Source organism: Argentina silus (genome assembly GCF_951799395.1).
Source record: "Argentina silus genome assembly, chromosome: 20".
NCBI classification, from domain to species: domain Eukaryota; kingdom Metazoa; phylum Chordata; class Actinopteri; order Argentiniformes; family Argentinidae; genus Argentina; species Argentina silus.
This window is the reverse complement of record NC_139674.1, coordinates 11891828-11910643: the sequence shown is the minus strand read 5'-3', so window position 1 is coordinate 11910643 and position 18816 is coordinate 11891828. Positions and strand designations below refer to the sequence as shown.

The window sequence follows — 18816 nt, the reverse complement described above, 5'->3', positions numbered from 1 at the left end:
AGAGAGTGAGAGTGAGAGAGAGAGAGAGAGAGTGAATGAGAGAGAGAGAGAGAGAGAGAGAGAGTGGGGAGCAGCTAATGGTGTCCTAATTAGTTCATACGCTTTGAATACGCTTAATATCAATGTGCAGCAATTTGAGCGGATGGCCCGAAACACTTCATCAGCAGTGTCTTTAAAAAAAAAAAAAACTCAGGATGTGCAATTCTTAACAATTCTCTCTCTCTCACACTCTCTCTCTCTCTCTCTCTCTCTCTGTCTCTCTCTCTCTAAGGCAGCAGTTTCACTTCCTGGACAATGGAGACCATCACGGCGCTGGCTGGGAGGAACGCCCAGTCAACTTAGACCGCTTCGCCTCTTCATTGATTAGCTCAGAGCGGCTAATTACCTCGCATCTTATTACCCCCTTATATCTTCTATCATCCTCCCCGAAGAAGAGACAAGGATGTCTTATTCAGCGTGAGAGTACATTACTGTATGCTGGAGCTTTTCCCATGCACTTACCACTACATTAAACATGAGAGCGATGCATATATGAATACAAAGATTCAACACTTGCTGTAACGCGAGAGCTGTGGGTGTAATATTAAGCGATCAAAGCTGATCTGCTGTCAGGGACAAAAGGGGCCAAGCCCTGAGCTTGTCCAGGCCAATTCAATTACCCCGACCACACACTAATAAAGAAGAGACTAGCCACACGTGGGGTGACTTCAAGTCCGCTCTGCTGACGACTGCTTCTTGTCTGCATGATCTAATTTACTAAGACATGGGCGTATTGATTGGGTTTACGCGCCAGGCCAGAGAAACCTTTTCTGATGCACTTTTTTTTTTTTTTTTTTTGGTCATCTTGCGTTGTGTACGGGTCACCACAGTAAGCAGACAGGTGTTCTATCTATGCATGAGGTCACCACAGTAAGCAGACAGGTGTTCTATCTATGCATGAGGTCACCACAGTAAGCAGACAGGTGTTCTATCTATGCATGAGGTCACCACAGTAAGCAGGTCACCACAGTAAGCAGACAGGTGTACTATCTATGCATGAGGTCAGGTAATTCTCTTATCGCAGCCGTGGGCCGTGTAAGGTAAGACGTACTATTGGCGAGGGCTTAAAAGCCCGGAGGGTCAATAAAGAAAAATCAATGTCATCGCTTCAGAGTAAAAAAAACAACAACAGCAGATAGCATAGTGTATTCCTCCCGTCCTTCGTTGGGTGAACCCGGGTCAGAAGGTTTGCGTTGACAGCAAATCTCCGTCAATGTGTTTTTACTTGTAAAACCATTTGTTTGCATTTCTGCCCATCTCTTCCCCCTCTCCCCTCTCAACCTCCAAGCTGTGGACACAACAGACTTATCTGGAGCCTCTGTGCTGTCAGCGAGAGCAGTCTATTTTAGGCTTTATCTTGAGTAGGCCCCGGCGAAGACACAGCCCTAAAGCTCTCGCTCTGCCAGTCAGATAAGGGAGACAGGGACGCTGTAACCTGTGTGAACGGGCAAGGTGGGAACTGGATGGATCCTCGCTAAAAATCAAACGGCTTCCTCTCAGGATGCCCGAACGGATCACAAACGGGAAGCAAATAACAGACAGCATTCCGATATACATTTGTCGAGTTCAATCTCACTACTCACATCGGCCCCTCTTAAGACTCATATCATGGAATGTTCTGGATGGACCACATACAGTTGTCTCCAGTAGCCAGGGATAAGTAAATACTTCAGTCTCGGGCGGAAAGGCCTGCAATTGCCTTGAAATGAGAATAATATAGATAAACAGAGACAATAATCATGTTGTGGAATGTTAGGTGTGGATCACAAAGGCTGCTTCGCAGGGCCCTCTTCAAGACTACAAACATCTCAGCTTCACTAATGCTGCGTTCAAGTGCTCCTCAGAAACTCTGAACTTCCCACCAGTATTTTGCGTAACATTTGAGTAGGGCTCCCTATTGGCTTATTCTGAGATAGCTCATAGTGGGAAACTCAGAATTCTCAGAGGTAATTCTAAGAGTTGCCATGTCGGAAATATCTATGTTCAGAGGAGCACTTTAATGCTGCATAATGGCACAAAAGTTCAATTACCTTGAACTGAGAATGACGCGAAGACACAATGAAACATGCAGTCGAATAATTAGGGCATTGAACTGCCAAAAACATCAAGACACAAAGCGATAGGATAATCATAAAAATGAAATGTTCTGGATGGATCAAAATTGCTTCCGTCGAGAGCGCCCTTTTAAAGCCTTGAGATACTTCAGTAAAATAAAAAATCCCGTCCATAACGACGAAATACGTTTACCTTGAACTGAGAATGATACAACAATACATTGAAAATGCAGTAGAATAATTATGGCATTGGATAACTGCCAAAAACATCAATAGTCTATGGACTAGAGGTCTATGGATTCTGAAGAAAGGGCCAGATGAAAGGCTTATAATGCCTGCTCCACAGCCACTGTACAACCAATAGAGATAGTTAAACTAGAATCAAAGAAAATAGTCCATGTAGACACACACACACACACACACACACACACACACACACACACACACAGCTCACCATCGGCATTTTACAGCTCTCACAATGCACTGAGAGACTGCTGATGAATGTCTGGGAAAACCAGATGAGACCAGTCAGAAAAGCCATGCCTCACCCCAGCTAGCTGATCGACACTCTACCCCCGTTTGACGGATTCATTTGCAGACCTATTGTGCAGCTGATGTGTATTATCATCTTCTAACTGCATTAGAATACCACTCTCCATGTCACAACAACAACATAGAGCAACAGCAAAATACTGTATACATCCCTTTGGGTTTGAGAAACACACATATTCATTTCCTGTCCTGTTTTTTTTGTTGTTTCATTGCTATCTCTGGCATTGTTGTAGAAAACACAACTCGTAGGAGCTACTTCTATTCCTCATTCATTCTCCTCTCGTCGCGTGTTTTGACAGCCGGGAGAAGACGTAACCTGACCTGACATTTCGCTCGGCGCGTTCTCTATGGCTCTATGAGGTCTTTCTAACAAGCTATAGAGTGGTGTTTTTCCTCTGCAGAATGTGGCCATGATTTGGCCCAGACGGCTCAATTATGGTGGATCATCTCCTGCGCTTCCGCGGGAGGTTACCTGAGTTTTATGAAAATGTACTACTGTCAGGGAGGCAGACACGATGGATGATTACGTACAGTTCTGCCGCTAGAAAAATCATGCTGCACTGCGACGCTGTCGAAGCAATTTCCACAGAGCCGATGTCACCGAGCTATCGCACCGTGATAGAGTGGGTCACCTCGTTATCACTTTCCCATTAGGTTGTCCCTGTGTAATAACACTGTCATTACTGTAGTTATAACAATGCATAACACGCACAAGCCGTTGGATAATGGCACAGCATACGGAGTGGTTTTGTTTTACTATACTGTACAGCTCAAGCAACTGTCCAATTTCAGAGTTTAGTTTCCACAAAGCAGGACATTCATGTACTATCCAGCAGAATCCTTTCAAATACAACTGAGTGTTGCTTCAGCCTGCTTGAAGTGCCAGATGAGTGGGGTTAGCACTCTGGGAACTGTTCCACTGGTTCAATTTGCACCAGGCAAACACAATCAAGCACAGTTAAGTATTTTTAAATGATTTCAAACGCTATTTGAAACCACGTTGGGGACATTCAGACAGAGCTCTCTGCATGAGCTGCTAATCATGACATCATATCAGTCACAGAAGATGGTCCTGAGGCGTTGCCAGGCAGCCGATGGACTGGAGCTGATGTCATTATCTTTTACATAATATTAGAATTCAGGAGAAAATTGGCCCGGTCCAGAAATAACCAGTATAACCAGCCCCTACTCCCTCGACACGTGTGTAGATGTGAAAGGATTGGGGAAGGTATAGGCTAACTAAACTCTAAACACAAACACATGGCTAGGACAACACAGAGTTCTCTAAACACACACACACACACACACACACACACACACACACACACACACACATGGCTAGGACAACACAGAGTTCTCTAAACACACACACACACACACACACACACACACACACACACACACACACATGGCTAGGACAACACAGAGTTATCTAATTAAGTAATAAGGCATGAGAGGATGTGCTTTATCATGAATAAAGTCACAGCTGAGGGCCGTTGTCAGGCAACCCATCAGTTGTGACTTAATTCACGATAAAGGACAGACTCTAATGCCTTATTGAAACACAGACAACACAAAACAAAACAGACAATTGTGACAACAAAACAGTGCCTGAAGTCTTTATTTTTTGATAGATTGTGGTAGTTTCTAATTGTGGTAGTTATGCCCTGCGTAATATAAGTGTTTGTGCAGGGATATTACTGCAATGTCTGGTAAACAGGTAAAACATGCCATATTGCAGCTGTTACTTTATTAGGGAATAAGACATAGCTTTGAAAGCCTCTCGGCGAATCACAATGCTTGTTCTGATCAAACCGTTGTACAATACATGAACACACACGGTTAGAACAACGCAGAGTTCTCTAAACACACACTAGCATTGTGTCCCATTTCTCTGCCCTTCTCCTGAAGTATACACATGTGCACTTCTTACATGGATATAAAAGCATAGGATTGGTCTAAGCATTGGTTCCGAACACCAATCACTCCCATTCAAATGAATACGGGGGAGTCCACAGGTGCCTACTCCAGGAAAAAGGCTGGAGAAATGGGACGCAGCATGGGCACAGAGTTGTCAAACACACTGGGTACAGAGGCCTGCGTGGCCCAGATATGGCCCACACTTGCTGTTCTGCACTACTAATCTCACAAGCTGGAGGCCGATGAACTGCATCTCCACAAAAAAGCAACAACACATCTGTTTTTGACTCTACTTGCTTGAAGCCTAAGGACATGTGCAAAATGAGTTTAAGAAAAAAGGAAGGAAAGGCTGTCTCCAATCCCCAAACCTCCACTTTCCCACTACTTTGTCGTTCTCTTGTGCTTACTGCCACTGATAATGGAATCCGCCCACTCTAGCCACTGCACATATAGTTCGACACAGGCCCATTGAGAACAGCACAAACAGGAAATAGTCTGATGTAATGCTGCATTGTAATGCTCACAGAAATGTATAATGAAGAAATAAATAGGCCAGCTCACGAGCAAACGAGCCTGGGAACGACAATGAGGACTAACAATAGGCCTACAAGGAAAACATTAGTCCTTTTGTATGCAGTACATTTACAGTGTGTTGGGCTACGGCTCTGTGTTCGTCTGCTTCTTTCTAGCACTTTGTCACCTTGTTTAAGGAAAGCACTATACAAATAAAAGTATGATGATGGATTATTTTTATCTGCTTCATTTCTGTCTAGCACCTGCCTTCAGGGTTATAATACAGTGTCTGTGTAGAGTCACGCTATTCATGTCTTTCCATGTATGGCATAATGGACTTGGACTGTTGTTTTGAATCCTCTGTCTCGTCAGAGAGTGGCTGATCAGAGTCATGATCTACAGTTACATCAGTACTTCAGTACCACAGGGGTGCTGGAGGCTTGTACATCACTGGCAGAGTCTTCTTAACTAAGATGGAGGAAGCCCAGGTCTTACATAAACATTTACAGTCACAATCACAACCTATACATGCATGTTGTGAGTGGTAAGGATCAGGCAAGGGTTGGGTGATGTAACTTGAATTACGTAACCTCAAAACACTGTGACACACAAGATCAAGCACAGGCCAAACCATAGAAGTAGAATTCTTACCATATGGATACAACTCTTATGAACACTGCAAATGGTGGCATACTGACTCGTACATTAGTACCTTAACATGATAAACTGTGGGGAAAAGCACATTGTAGGCAGTCCCATAAAAGAGCAATAACTCTCAAAGGAAGCATGCGCTGAAATCAATACTAATTCAATGCCACGGATCACTTGAAAACCTTGTATACAGCTAGGTATATCCATACACAGCAATTTGATGGGCAATTGAATGCTTCATCCGGTCTGAATGGTGCTTATATAATCAGTATTATTGTCTTAAACCATTTGGCCAACCGAGACTGAGAGACCTTAGCTACAGATGATTCAGAACCCAACTGCTTTCATACTGCAATGCATTCTGGGGCCATGTGCTGTTGATGACTAAGGGTGTCTCTGCTGCATCGCTTCGGGAGGTTTGCGTTTCAAGACCGTTTCACTCCTCTCCTTCATACCAGGGGAGGCTGGTGGAGGTAGACATCGGAGGACGGGCTCATTGTAATACACGGAACGGAATGAGGAACAGTATCAAGCATTACAGTACAATGAGCCTGTCTTCTGATTTCTGCCTCCACTGCTCCATACCATTGATCCAAGCAAACATGCACCAGTGAATCTTCAATGCGTAGGCCCTACCATGATACATGCAGACGCATACAAGATTGAAACAGAAAGGTCATAGGCCTAATGAATGCTTGGCCTCCTTGTAGTTGTCAGTGCCAGAAACTGGTGGTGAGCGCAAAACTACTTCAAGTACTCTCAAGTACTCTAACTGCTCTTAGTGCCGATATACATGTGATATACATGTGATATACATGTGATATACATGTGATATACATGTGATATATACACGTGTATTCTCATACATGTATGGAGATGCAAAAAACATGTCATTTTATTTTATTTTGTATTTATTTATCCCTTATTTTACCAGGTTAGTTGACTGAGAACATGTTCTCTTTTGCAGCACCGACCGAGGGGAGAGTTGCAGGGGAGAAGAGAGGGGACATTTTGGAAAGAGTGGCTGTTCACTTTTGCCACGTCTCTGTTTCTAGAAAATATTGACATTTAGTACATTAAAATACAATAGCAGAGCATTGCACAATAACGAACACACTTCGATGTTATTACAGATGCATATTATTTGGCCACCGGCGTAATAAATCCCCATTAAATATTACAGAATCCCTCATTAAGGGTTTTAGTACAGTGCAGAAAATGTTTGATTAGATACAGCAGGTTATCTATTCCATTAGCCAGAAGATGAATCACTCAGTATTCACACAGTTTGATAACGGAAACAATGACTCAAATAATACAATTACTCTGAAGGAGAAAAAAAATAAAGTATATATCTATCTATCTATCTATCTATATATATATATATCTATATATATATATATCTATCTATCTATATATATATATATCTATATATATATATCTATATATATATATATATATATATATATATATATATATATATATATATATATCTATATATATATATATATATATATATATATATATATATGAACACTGGGGCGTGACTCATTCGGGTAAGAGAAGAAAGAAAATGACGTGACTATCAATCAAAGTAGGTACCATCCATCAATATCAACATCAATAACAGCAAGACAAATATGATACAGTACATGTCAAATATATCTTGATATCTCTATGTTTGGCCCAGTTGGAACAATTTCAACAAACATTTCAACAACACAACTTTTAGCATTCCTTTTTCTACTCACATATGACATACTACTCACATGTATAAATAGCAAACACAAAAAAGAAAAGAAGGAAAATAGAAGGAAAGTCCTGCAGACACATTCATGCAGCCATCCGACATGATCGGGTGGTACACACTTTGAAGTCACATGATGTTTGATCCTGACAGCTTATCTGTTTCCAGGGAGACGGGGCATCATCTTCATGCATCCTGTGTATCATAATGATGTGTTGAAAGAAACAGCTGCAAACAGAACCTCTACAGTGACTCTGCCAGGGAAACATGATAGCTGTGGCTACATTAATTCTCTGCAGTGCTATTAAGTATTATTTGCTTCATTAACATGTATGTTGGTGTGTTGAAAGGAACAGTTACAGAGGCTACCTCTACTGCCTTTCTGCAGTTAGTCCCTCTGGGGAAGCAATGTATTTACTGTGCATGGTTACATTCATTCTCTGCAGTGCTATTAAGTGTCATTTCCTCCATGTGTTTGATGATGATGTGTTGAAAGGAACAGATAGATAGTCCCTCTAGGGAACCATCATAGTTACTGTGGTAACATTCATTCTCGTCAGTGTTATTATAAAGGATATGTTTTGATTTGTTTTGCCACATCTCGATGTTTGATGAAAAATGGCATGTTGCAGAAGGGTGCAGACACTTTTTTTAGTGATTGTGCTCGGTTTTGAGATGTTTACCGGTACCAGTTATACCCTCGTCAGCCTACAATGGGAGGAATTGGGGCCACACATGCAACCGCAAACAAAGGCTCCAAAATCGCTCGAATGCGTCCTTGTTGAAACCGAAAACTTCCCAAACGATCCAAACTTTTTTCCGCAATGTTATATTCAGTGTTTCTTCTTCACTTCTCTCCCTATCGCTTGAGTCGAACAAAATGGAATATAACATTGAGGGAAAAAAAGACATCTAAAGCCCCTGCGTCACTATACTGGGAGCTTTGCCGTTTCAAAAAGGACGTATTTGAGCGCTTTTGGAGCCTTTGTTCGCGGTTGCATGTGTGGCCCCATTTCTCCCAGTAGGCTGATGAGGGTAGCGCTGGAGTTTCTCACAACCAAGCGAAATCCCCCCAAAAAGCTGAGATTTGGTTAAAACAAATCTGAACTCATCCTTTAAGCATCAGTTCTTTCACTTACAGTAGACTACATGTGTATAATGAACATACAGTACCTCACTGCCCTACCACAGACAGACAGACAGACAGACAGACAGACAGACAGACAGAGAAACAAACAGGCAGACAGGCAGACAGACAGACAGACTCAGGGAATCAACACTTACTGCTACTATATTCATTGTCATTTATTCACAATGCTAGGTAGTCGTATTCCCTTCCCTTCACCTCCTACATCTACCATGACAAAGTACTTGTGCTATAATTATGACCCATTATGAATTTACACGGCGGTGGTAATTGTTTCATGTGTGTCAGCTGAAGTGAGAAGCAGCATCCCAGGGTTCTATTCTGTTCTGTTCTGTTCTGTTCTGTTCTGTTCTGTTCTGTTCTGTTCTGTTCTGTTCTGTTCTGATTTCATAAGTAGCAGCTAGAACTTAGACAGACAGGCAAGCAGGCAGTCAGGCAGTCAGGCAGGCAGTCAGGCAGTCAGGCAGGCAGGCAGGCAGACAGACAGACAGACAGACAGACAGACAGGCAGGAAGGCAGGCAGGCAGACAGGCAGGAAGGGGAAGGCAGGCAGACAGGCAGGAAGGGGAAGGCAGGCAGGCAGACAGGCAGGAAGGGGAAGGCAGGCAGGCAGGCAGGAAGGGGAAGGCAGGCAGGCAGGGCTAGAGGAGACGAGAGCACAGCTCGCTCACTCTGACCACAGCCTTTGTGAGTGTGACAAGCCTGACTCACGAGAATGAGATGTTTCCAAAAATAAAAGGAGAGAGAGAGAGAGAGAGAGAGAGAGAGAGAGAGTGAGAGAGAGAGTGAGAGAGAGAGAGAGAGTGAGAGAGAGAGAGAGAGAGAGAGAGTGAGTGAGAGAGAGAGTGAGAGAGAGAGAGAGAGTGAGAGAGAGAGAGACAGTGAGAGAGAGAGAGAGAGAGAGAGAGAGAGAGTGAGTGTGTGTGTGAGAGAGAGAGAGAGAGAGAGAGAAAGATAGAGAGAGACAGAATGTGCTGAACACAAGAAACGAGTGGATTATACCCCCCCTCCCTCCCCTCTCTCTAAAGCCCACAGAATCACGACAAACACATGCACAATTAGCAGGAACAAAACACACGTACTATACAGTATAAAGGCTGATAAATAATGTTACCACAATATAGGTAGGACACAGGCTTAAGCTGTAAACAGTTGGAACCGACACTTAAATTGAGGCAGCTACAGTAAAACATTGATATAAACAGTAATAAACTATATCACCAATATAGTTATTATGCAGGCTAAAACTCGATAAGCGTTGGAATAGACACTAAAATTCAGAAAGCAAAGCAAACTGTACAATCAAATTTTTTTTCCACAGCAGAATGCTGTTTCATTGCTATATGTCCCAGGGTGCTGACTGTGAAAAAGGCTGAGAGGCAAAGTTGCAAAATATGCAAAAGATAACCAAGAAGCAGAGGCTGACCCCTGAGTCCACTATGAGATTCCATACATTTCATACTTTTCATACATAACATACATGAATTCAGCTGTATTTCTTTAATATTGATGCACTGCATTTGTCACTCTGTGGATACCGCTCTGTTCTATGAGAAACTAAATTTATAAATATAAATTGTTTTGGGCTTTTGACATGTCAGCTCGCTCGCAGAATAAGAACGATGTATGAAATATGAGGTTTGCTCCCCTGCAGTCAATAAAAAAAACAACTCTCTAAATACCCAATATAGTCAGAGTAGCTTTTAAATATTTCATACAGTTAGGAAAATGTTTGCAGTATATTTTCAGTCTTGTATTCTCATGCCAGCTTCGCTTGGTCTAATTTCGTCGAATGAACAGCGAGATAAAGGAGAATCAAGGCGTGTTGGTTACAGGGGAGGGTTTCTGTAACCCACAATCAAAGATCCCTATTCAATTTTCATGCGACCTAAATATTCCTTTTCATTTTTGCTGACTAGATATTTTCACATCTCTCCATTTCACACAGAGTCTGTGTGTTGGACTGAGGGAATAGCCCAGCGGTTTAAGACGATCATCTCTGTACACTCAGAGAGACCACTCACTCACTCACTCACTCACTCACTCACTCACTCACTCACTCACTCACTCACTCACTCCATAGTCACGGGATTAGCCGCAGATCGACGGTCATTCAATCTATGAACACATGCATCACGATCACAGTACTTTCCATTCTGTAACAATGATGGCAACGATGATGATGATGATGATGATGATGATGATGATGATGATGATGATGGTCCTCTGTGGCTCAGTTGGTAGAGCATGGCGCTAATAACGCTTAGGTTGGGGATTTGATTCCCGCTGGGACCATATATACTGAAATGTATGCACTTACTGCAATGTAAGTCACTTTGGATAAAAGTGTCAGCTAAATACTTTTTATAGACTAAACAATCTAATTAAATAAGGCAACATATTTATGAATTTATCACAATGTATCCCTATGACGACAATGATGACAATAATGTTTAGGATGAGGATGATGATGATGCGGATGAGGTTGTACCAAATCCATTGATTTCCCATCAGTATTTGGACGGCACGTGGTGTATCATGGGGCACGGTAATCTGGCATGAAAAACAGTAGTAATCCGTGGCGAGGATTAAACCAAACCAGCAGGGCTCTCTCTCTCCACCCGGTAGAACCTCAGCACACGTGTTTGCTTGACAGCGGGGGCCAAGTCCACCTGTCACCCTCTGCCATCCTTCAACCCCCCCAACCGACAACCTCTGCTCTACTATCCGTTTACACTCAACAGACATCATAGCCTGTGGGATACTGAGGTAAATGAAACCTTAAAGAGCTTATACATCTGAAACCTACACATCGCGAATAGCTCAAACCTATATATACTGCACATCGCCCATTGCTCTAACCTATGTACAGCATCCATAGCACAAACCCACATACTGTACTGTATATTGCAGCCTCCAGAGCTAACTCTTACATACAGGCTGTCCTCATAGCTCACGCCTACGCCCAATCTCCACAGGTCAAAGCTACATGCAATATCCATGACTCAAATACTCCACATTGTTGTAACATCATACAAATGCTTAATACGGTATCGGTACTGCATCTCCAACCAGACAGTGTCCATACATCACCGCTACAATCGAAGGCAGTCCCTTTAATCCAGCTCGACAGAGTGGAGGGCATAGTGAACACACAATATCCCGGTGGTCGTCGTGGTACCATTCCCTGAGGTGCTGTTCAAGTCCACGTACTGTATGTACGTATACCCTGGCTAGCACACAAGGGAGTAAGTCAGATACAGATAGGACACTGGAAGTCAATAAATATACATCAATAAATAAAATGTTAAAAAATCCCAGCAAACCAGAAACATCTTTATAACGGTTGCAGGTGTGAGGTGAGTGGCAGCAGCAAGCCTAAAATCCCACCTAGTCAGTGTCACATTTCCCCTGTAAACATGATTCTGTCACTCCTCTTAAATCCTACATTGGAGAGGGGAAATGCTGTTGAATATTGCAAGGCGAAAACCTTTGAAGCTCCATCCGCAATTTAATCAGTTAATATTTAAAGCAGGGATATTCTCTTTCTAAGCCAAAAGTATGGCTAACATAGCTGTAGAAAAACCCAAACGAGTGTTTGGTCATTACAGACAGGAATCTTTCTCTATGTATCCACATGCACATACTTTTAGAGAGAGAGAGGCAGCGGGAGAGGCGTCTCGTTTGATCATTGGTATTCATAGGCCGAACATGCCTTTTAATAGATATCAAAACGTCAGAAGATAAACCGGGACAGTAAGGCAACATTTTCCTGAAGGCTAACCCCTAGGGAATCACCATGATCATCTTCTATTTCATACAGGGGAGGCTGGTGGAGACATTTGTGTTTGATACCATTCCTTATCCCATTCCATGCATTACAAGGAGGCTGTCCTCCTATTTGTACCTCCACCAGAACTCCCCTGATTTCAATGGACCTCCACTTTAGAATCTTTTCCCCATTATCAAGCATACATATATTATAAGACAATATGGTACATTTATCTTCAACCGCCACATCTTTTTAGGGCAGCTTGCCCCTAAATGGATTTTGACAGCGTCACTCAAGCTGTTTTGGTATTAGATATAACATCTGGACTTGTGGTTTTAATATTGTAATAGTTTTACTCATGCACGTGAGGGACAATGCATTATGAATTGTCATGGAGCAGAAGGCTCCCCGCTCTTTAAACCTGAAATTAATCTCAGAGGCTTCTGCTATGACACAGATTGAATTATTTTCCACACTGTTTATAACACACACACACACGCACACGCACACGCACACGCACGCACACAAGTACACACACACACACACACATTTCACAGGAAAATGAAATACATTAGTCTGCATTACCATTCACGGCGAGTATTGATTTGCAGTTTCACATTAATCACAGACCGTATGTGGTCTTATACTGTCGTAGGGAAAGAGTGACCCCCCTCTTACGCTGCTTGACCACTAGCAGGAACAACACCACAACTCCCTCAGCACTGCACACCAAAGGCACATCGATAACAGTTAGCCATGTATGTGATAGTACGCTGATGGAATCAGAGACCTTGTGGCCCCATGTCGCGCTTTACAGCCCCTGCTAACAACCAAGTAATGGAGTAGCCCTCCACTGCTCTAGGTGCCCTGAGCAATGCATTGTGGGTAATAAACACACAAGAGCCACCATACAATGAATAGCAGCGTCTCCAGACGGCCACACAAGGCTGTGTGCCGTACAACACTTGAAGAATGAGAAGAAGAAGAAGCGTGAGGAGAAGAAGAAGAAGAAGACAGAGAAGAAGAAGAAGAAGAAGAAGAAGAAGAAGAAGAAGAAGAAGAAGAAGAAGAAGAAGAAGGAGAAGGAGAAGAAGAAGAAGAAGAAGAAGAAGAAGGAGCTGAGATGGGCTGTAATTGTTATTGCTTGTCAAAGGCTGGATGAGATGTCAACTCCGTTCCACTCCTTTTCTAGGCTGTTTTTAATTTCTGAGTGCTTCCAAGGCAAAATACCCATCGTGTGCTTTAATTAAGGCTTGGCATGCATTATTTACAAATAAAAAGACACTCAACTGTGCAAAGTCTTGCTGGAGATGATATCTCCAACCGCAAAACCTGACCGTGACACCGTCAACAGATGGTATTTATTCTGTAGCATTTGAATTATGACTGTAAATAAGAAGATTTTCATATCCATTGGCAGCCTATTAGGTTATAAATAATATCAACATCAACATCATGATTGAGATACACAGAGTGGTATTTCATTAGAATATTGTCTTTCATTACAAGAATATACCATGTTGTCAGATCATTAATGAAAAAGTACTGTGTCACCATCAAATAGGGAACATGCTTCTTTTTTTTTTTTTTTTTTATGTCATACTGTGCGTGTTTTTCCCCCTTTCATTTGAACACACCATTGGCAATAGTAAATATCTAATCAGTCAAATACTATCACATCCCAACTGATCAAACAACCCTTTAAATATATTATTGTTAATATTTCTTGAGGGAGGTAAAAAACCTTGCATTTTATGCAACACCATGTCTTGCTGTTCCACCAGCATTTAGTTTTCAGTCTCAAAGCTTGAACTGGTAAAAGGAAATAACAGATCAGAGATCCTAGTGCACTCAACTTAAGATGTGAAGAAATAGGCCAACATCCAAGGGCCTAATTCGATCAATTGCACATATTGGACAACTCAACATATGACTCTTCTTATGCAGCAAGACACCACTTATAAATGCAGTAAGCACTGTTTCAGTTTCATAAGTACTGTTTTGTAGATGATATATGAAAACACACATTAATTTTTTTGGTGAGGCAACAAAAACAATGTTTCAAGTTTATTCTGGAAAACCACTATTTAAAATGGATTGAACAGGGGCCTGAGACTCATAGGTTTCATTATGAGGACAATATGGGACAAAATGCACCTGAAACAGGTGACGATCAACACCACATCCTGCCCACCTGCTAAGTAGCACAGTTAGAATCACACAGCCACATAGCGAACACCAAACCCCCATCTTTGTGTTACATGAGGTAAGACCTGACTCCTTGTTACCTTTCGTAATCTGTCAACATTGTCGGGTTTCCATAAAACATTAAGTGTTGGAAACTAGGCCGTTTCTTGCGTGATCTACTGTATTCCTGACAGCCTCATGTTATGAACATATCAACATCTTGTGGGTGCTAATGATGGCAGGCTAGGACAACCATCACATACAACTAGGTCCTAGTGCTGGGCTTGGCCTGGTGCCTGTTTAGCACCGCAATGACATAGTTCCAAACAAAGCAGTAATTGCTTACCTTGCAATGCAAGGTAAGGCCCTTAACTCACTAACTGCCAAAGAATTCCGGAACACTCACCCCCTAGAGAGTGTTTATGCGGTATTTACCTAGTAACAACGCTTTGATTGGCTACAACATGAAGCATCACCATTGATGCATTTTTGGTGAATAAAGTCACCCTTGGCACTCTAGAATGTTGACAATTTGGGCGGCTTTATTACCCTCGGCACCGAATGAGTTAAAAGATTTTCAGGTCAGATGCGCCTATGCAAGTTGGCTGGCTTGTTTACAAGAGAGGTTTTTTATGCTTTCCAGCCTCATCTTTTGTGTTTGCAGACAACTGGGTTAAGGTCATTTTCTTATTGAATTATGTTTGGAGAAATATACCACAAGAGCGTAAAGATAAAAGAATGAATGGAATGGTCTTCAGCACAAAGCACATAGCATATTCAATATCAATCAATACATATTGTTGGTGAACGTCTTAAACAATAAAATGGATGTATTTTACATCATGTTACATCAGCAATCGATGTTTATGTCACCATACTGTACCATGTTGACTTGGTTAGATGATTTTAGTTGTTTAAACGTCACAAAGATGATCAGATGAAATCAAAAGTAGTGTGTCTGTAATTGCCATCATCAGATTAGAGTTTTTGATTTCTAAATCACCATGGAATGTCTTTGATAACAAACCAAATCAAACATTACATCTCTGTCAGTGAGAGGGGAAAAAAACAGGTTTGCAAAATGTAAAATTTTATTTTCAAAAATGTAAGCAACAGATTACACATTTAACTTTCAGCAAATGCAATCCTAACTTAAACTGTACTCACATTCGGGACTTCAAAATGAAAGACTCACATACTTACACACAATCTATCTATAATATACAAAAAGAATACAGAATAAATATTAAAATGGCCACAAGAGAAAAAGTAAGTTATTGAAAACAATCAGTAGAGAGCAAATGTAGGGAAAGTAGAAACAAGACGTGTGCCTTCAATGTTTTTTTCCTTTTACATTTTTTACAAATTGTGCAAGATTTCATACTAAGGCTCTGGTCTTGAAGTGACAGTTGTCTGATTCATACTGTAGCATACACGGACACACACACACACGCACACATGCACACACACACACACACACGCACACATGCACACACACGTACACACACACACACACACACACACACACACACACACACACACAAGCTCCCTGTGCTCTGAGCACTCTGTGGGGTGTAGCAAACCATTGCGGAATAAAAATGGACTGCTCAGTGTATGGCCTGTGATGCTCAATCATGAAAGTGGACCAGCTTTTTTAAAATGAACATGCACTTCACATTGATGTGAACACACTCCCTCTGTGTCTGGGGACTTTTCAGGAGCGAATGAGAAAACCCAACAACCAAAAAACATGACAATATCAGAACCATTAAGGCAAGAACACCTGGAGTGGCTTCAACAATACCGTAACAATATGTCAGTGTTTAGGTAACATGGATATGACACATTTAACTATTTCTTCACTGTCTTTTTTAAGCACAAGGTTGTTCTCAAAAGCAACGTTTTTTTCCAAACATCATTTCATTTATTTTTTTTCTTAGTAAAATGTGATAAGAAAATAACAATGTCAGACAGTAGGGACATATGGATCGTAAAACTACAAGAAATAATTTCTAGTTTAAAGTTGCAACTTCAAAACCACACATTGTTATTCCCATCGTGAGGCCCCCCCCAAAAATGAAAAAGATATCACTTACATTAAAACCAATTTTATCCTCTTGTGATGGTGTATTCCAACAGTTTGTCACCCAACATGTTTTGCTTTACTTACAGCGATTGTGAAGTCTGTTGCAAATCAAAGCATTCATTGTTTAGTTTGGAGGAAAAAAAAACAAGTTGTCCTTGCAATGCAACTGTTGATCAAAAAAAAAGCATCTTTACATCTTCTTTTTAGTGCAACTTTTAAATGTAAAACAATTCCAGTGATTCCTTAAGAGGTAATCGTTTCTTTGTTTAAATTTTTTTTTTTCATCCTTTTTTTTTTTTTTTTTTGTATTTTATACCTCACAGAATTATCTTCAAAATATCCAAAGCAAGGGGGGTCAGTCCTTTGTATTTGTTGTTTTGTCGATGATTCTTTTTTTTTATTTTTTGCTTCTCTGCTTCTAAATGGCCTTCCACTGCAGTTGTTTACTAGAACATAAACACAGAAGATGTTCTCTGCTTCCTGCTTATTTCATTCCCTTCAACCTCCATCTTTGATGTTCAATCACATAAACCAAGCATTGTGGTTGTGAGACAGTCCAGCTTCTGCCTCTAAAAGAGAGGGAAGAGGAGAAGGAGGAGGAGGAGGAAGAGAAACAGGAGGGATGAAGAGGAGAGCTGTACAACGACTGCATGGACGAACCCCGGATCAAGAATCAAGATCAATCAGGGTGAGAGAGAGAGAGAGAGAGAGATAGAAAAAAACAACAACCGACAACCCGAGCCTTCATATAACGCAGTAAGGTTCCCTTGGTAACCTGGATTTTCTGCAGTAGAGGAGTGTGGTGCTGAAACAGCGCCTGAGCTCCCTGTTGGAGAAGATGCAGATGAAGGGGTTGACCCCCGCTTGGGCGAAACTCATCCACACGGCCGCCGTCAGATACCCCCCAGGGACTACGGGTCCCCGGGCAAACACCCTCCAGTAACAAGCCACCAGATAGGGCCCCCACAGAGTGAGGAAGAAGAACGTCATGACGTAGAACATCCTACTGATCCTCTTTTCAGTCTTAAACTCGTCCAGCACCAGCAGGCGCCTCCGGCCCGCCGCGTTGCTGTTCTGCCTGATGCCCAGCAGAGTGGGCGGGGTGGGGCCTCTCCCGAACCCCGCCAGCCAGTTCGCCGCCGCCTGGCCGCTTGCCCCGGGCCCGTGGAACGTCCAGTTCTGGCTGACCGCCGGCACGAACTGGACGGGCTTCATCTTCCGGCGGTCGTGGACGAAAAAGATTAGCTTGAGGTAGACAAGCTGGGTTGCCAGGAGGATGAGGGCCAGCAGGAGCATGAAGCCCAGGGAGTCGTTGGCTCTGAAGGAGCGGTGCTGGAACGTGCACTGGTCCTCCTCTCTGATAAACGAGTACGTCCCCACGTCCAGCACCGGGGGGAAGGCCATGGCCACCGACAGCGTCCACACCATGCAGATGACGGCCAGGCACGTCCAGAAGGTCAGCCTCTTGGTGTAGAAGCGGTGGTGGGCTATGGCCAGGTAGCGGGTCACGCTCACGCAGAACAGCATGAAGGCGGTGTGGAAACACGACAGCACCCCCAGGAAGGCGATCACTTTGCAGGTGAGCGTGCCGTATGTCCAGGCGGATCCATTCTTGACGGAGGTGAAGACGAAGGGGAAGCAGATGGCAGAGCGCAGGATGTCCGAGGCGCACAGGTCCAGCAGAAAGTAGTAGGGCGCGCGGTGCAGGCTCTTGTCTTTGACCAGCAGGATGGAGATCAGGAGGTTGCCGACCACGCCGACTCCGATGATGAAACCCAGGGAGGTCAGTTTGAGGAAAGTGGCGAGAGGAGAGACATTCTGCAAGATGTTGTTGTGGTCCCCTGCATGGCTATAGTTCGCCATAGATGGAGGAGGGATCATAAAGATAGACAATTGCTTCAGCCAAGTATCATGATCTGGAAGAGGCAGGGGGAGGCGATAGATCCATTTGGTGTGCTTTGAAGCAGATTCCAGGCTTATAAGCAGCCTCTCTTCTAAGGCATCCTTTGTTCCTTTGTCTCATCACACCTAAAAAAAATCCCTGAAAAATACCATCCACCGATCAGGATTCACTCATACAGAATAGCTGCAATGTTTTTCATTACACTGCCTCTCTTTCTAACTGGAGTATAGGCTATCATAAACAAT

The 18816-nt window shown here is 42.6% G+C and overlaps 1 protein-coding gene across 1 annotated transcript; it reads right to left on the bottom strand.

Annotated features, from left to right (window-relative positions):
- Positions 1 to 15747: 15747 nt before the first annotated feature.
- gpr85 (G protein-coupled receptor 85) lies at positions 15748 to 18559 on the bottom strand. The gene has a single exon (XM_083692272.1). It carries the CDS (start codon positions 18547 to 18549, stop codon positions 17413 to 17415), a length of 1137 nt encoding a protein of 378 aa, XP_083548398.1. The 5' UTR covers positions 18550 to 18559; the 3' UTR covers positions 15748 to 17412.
- Positions 18560 to 18816: the final 257 nt, after the last annotated feature.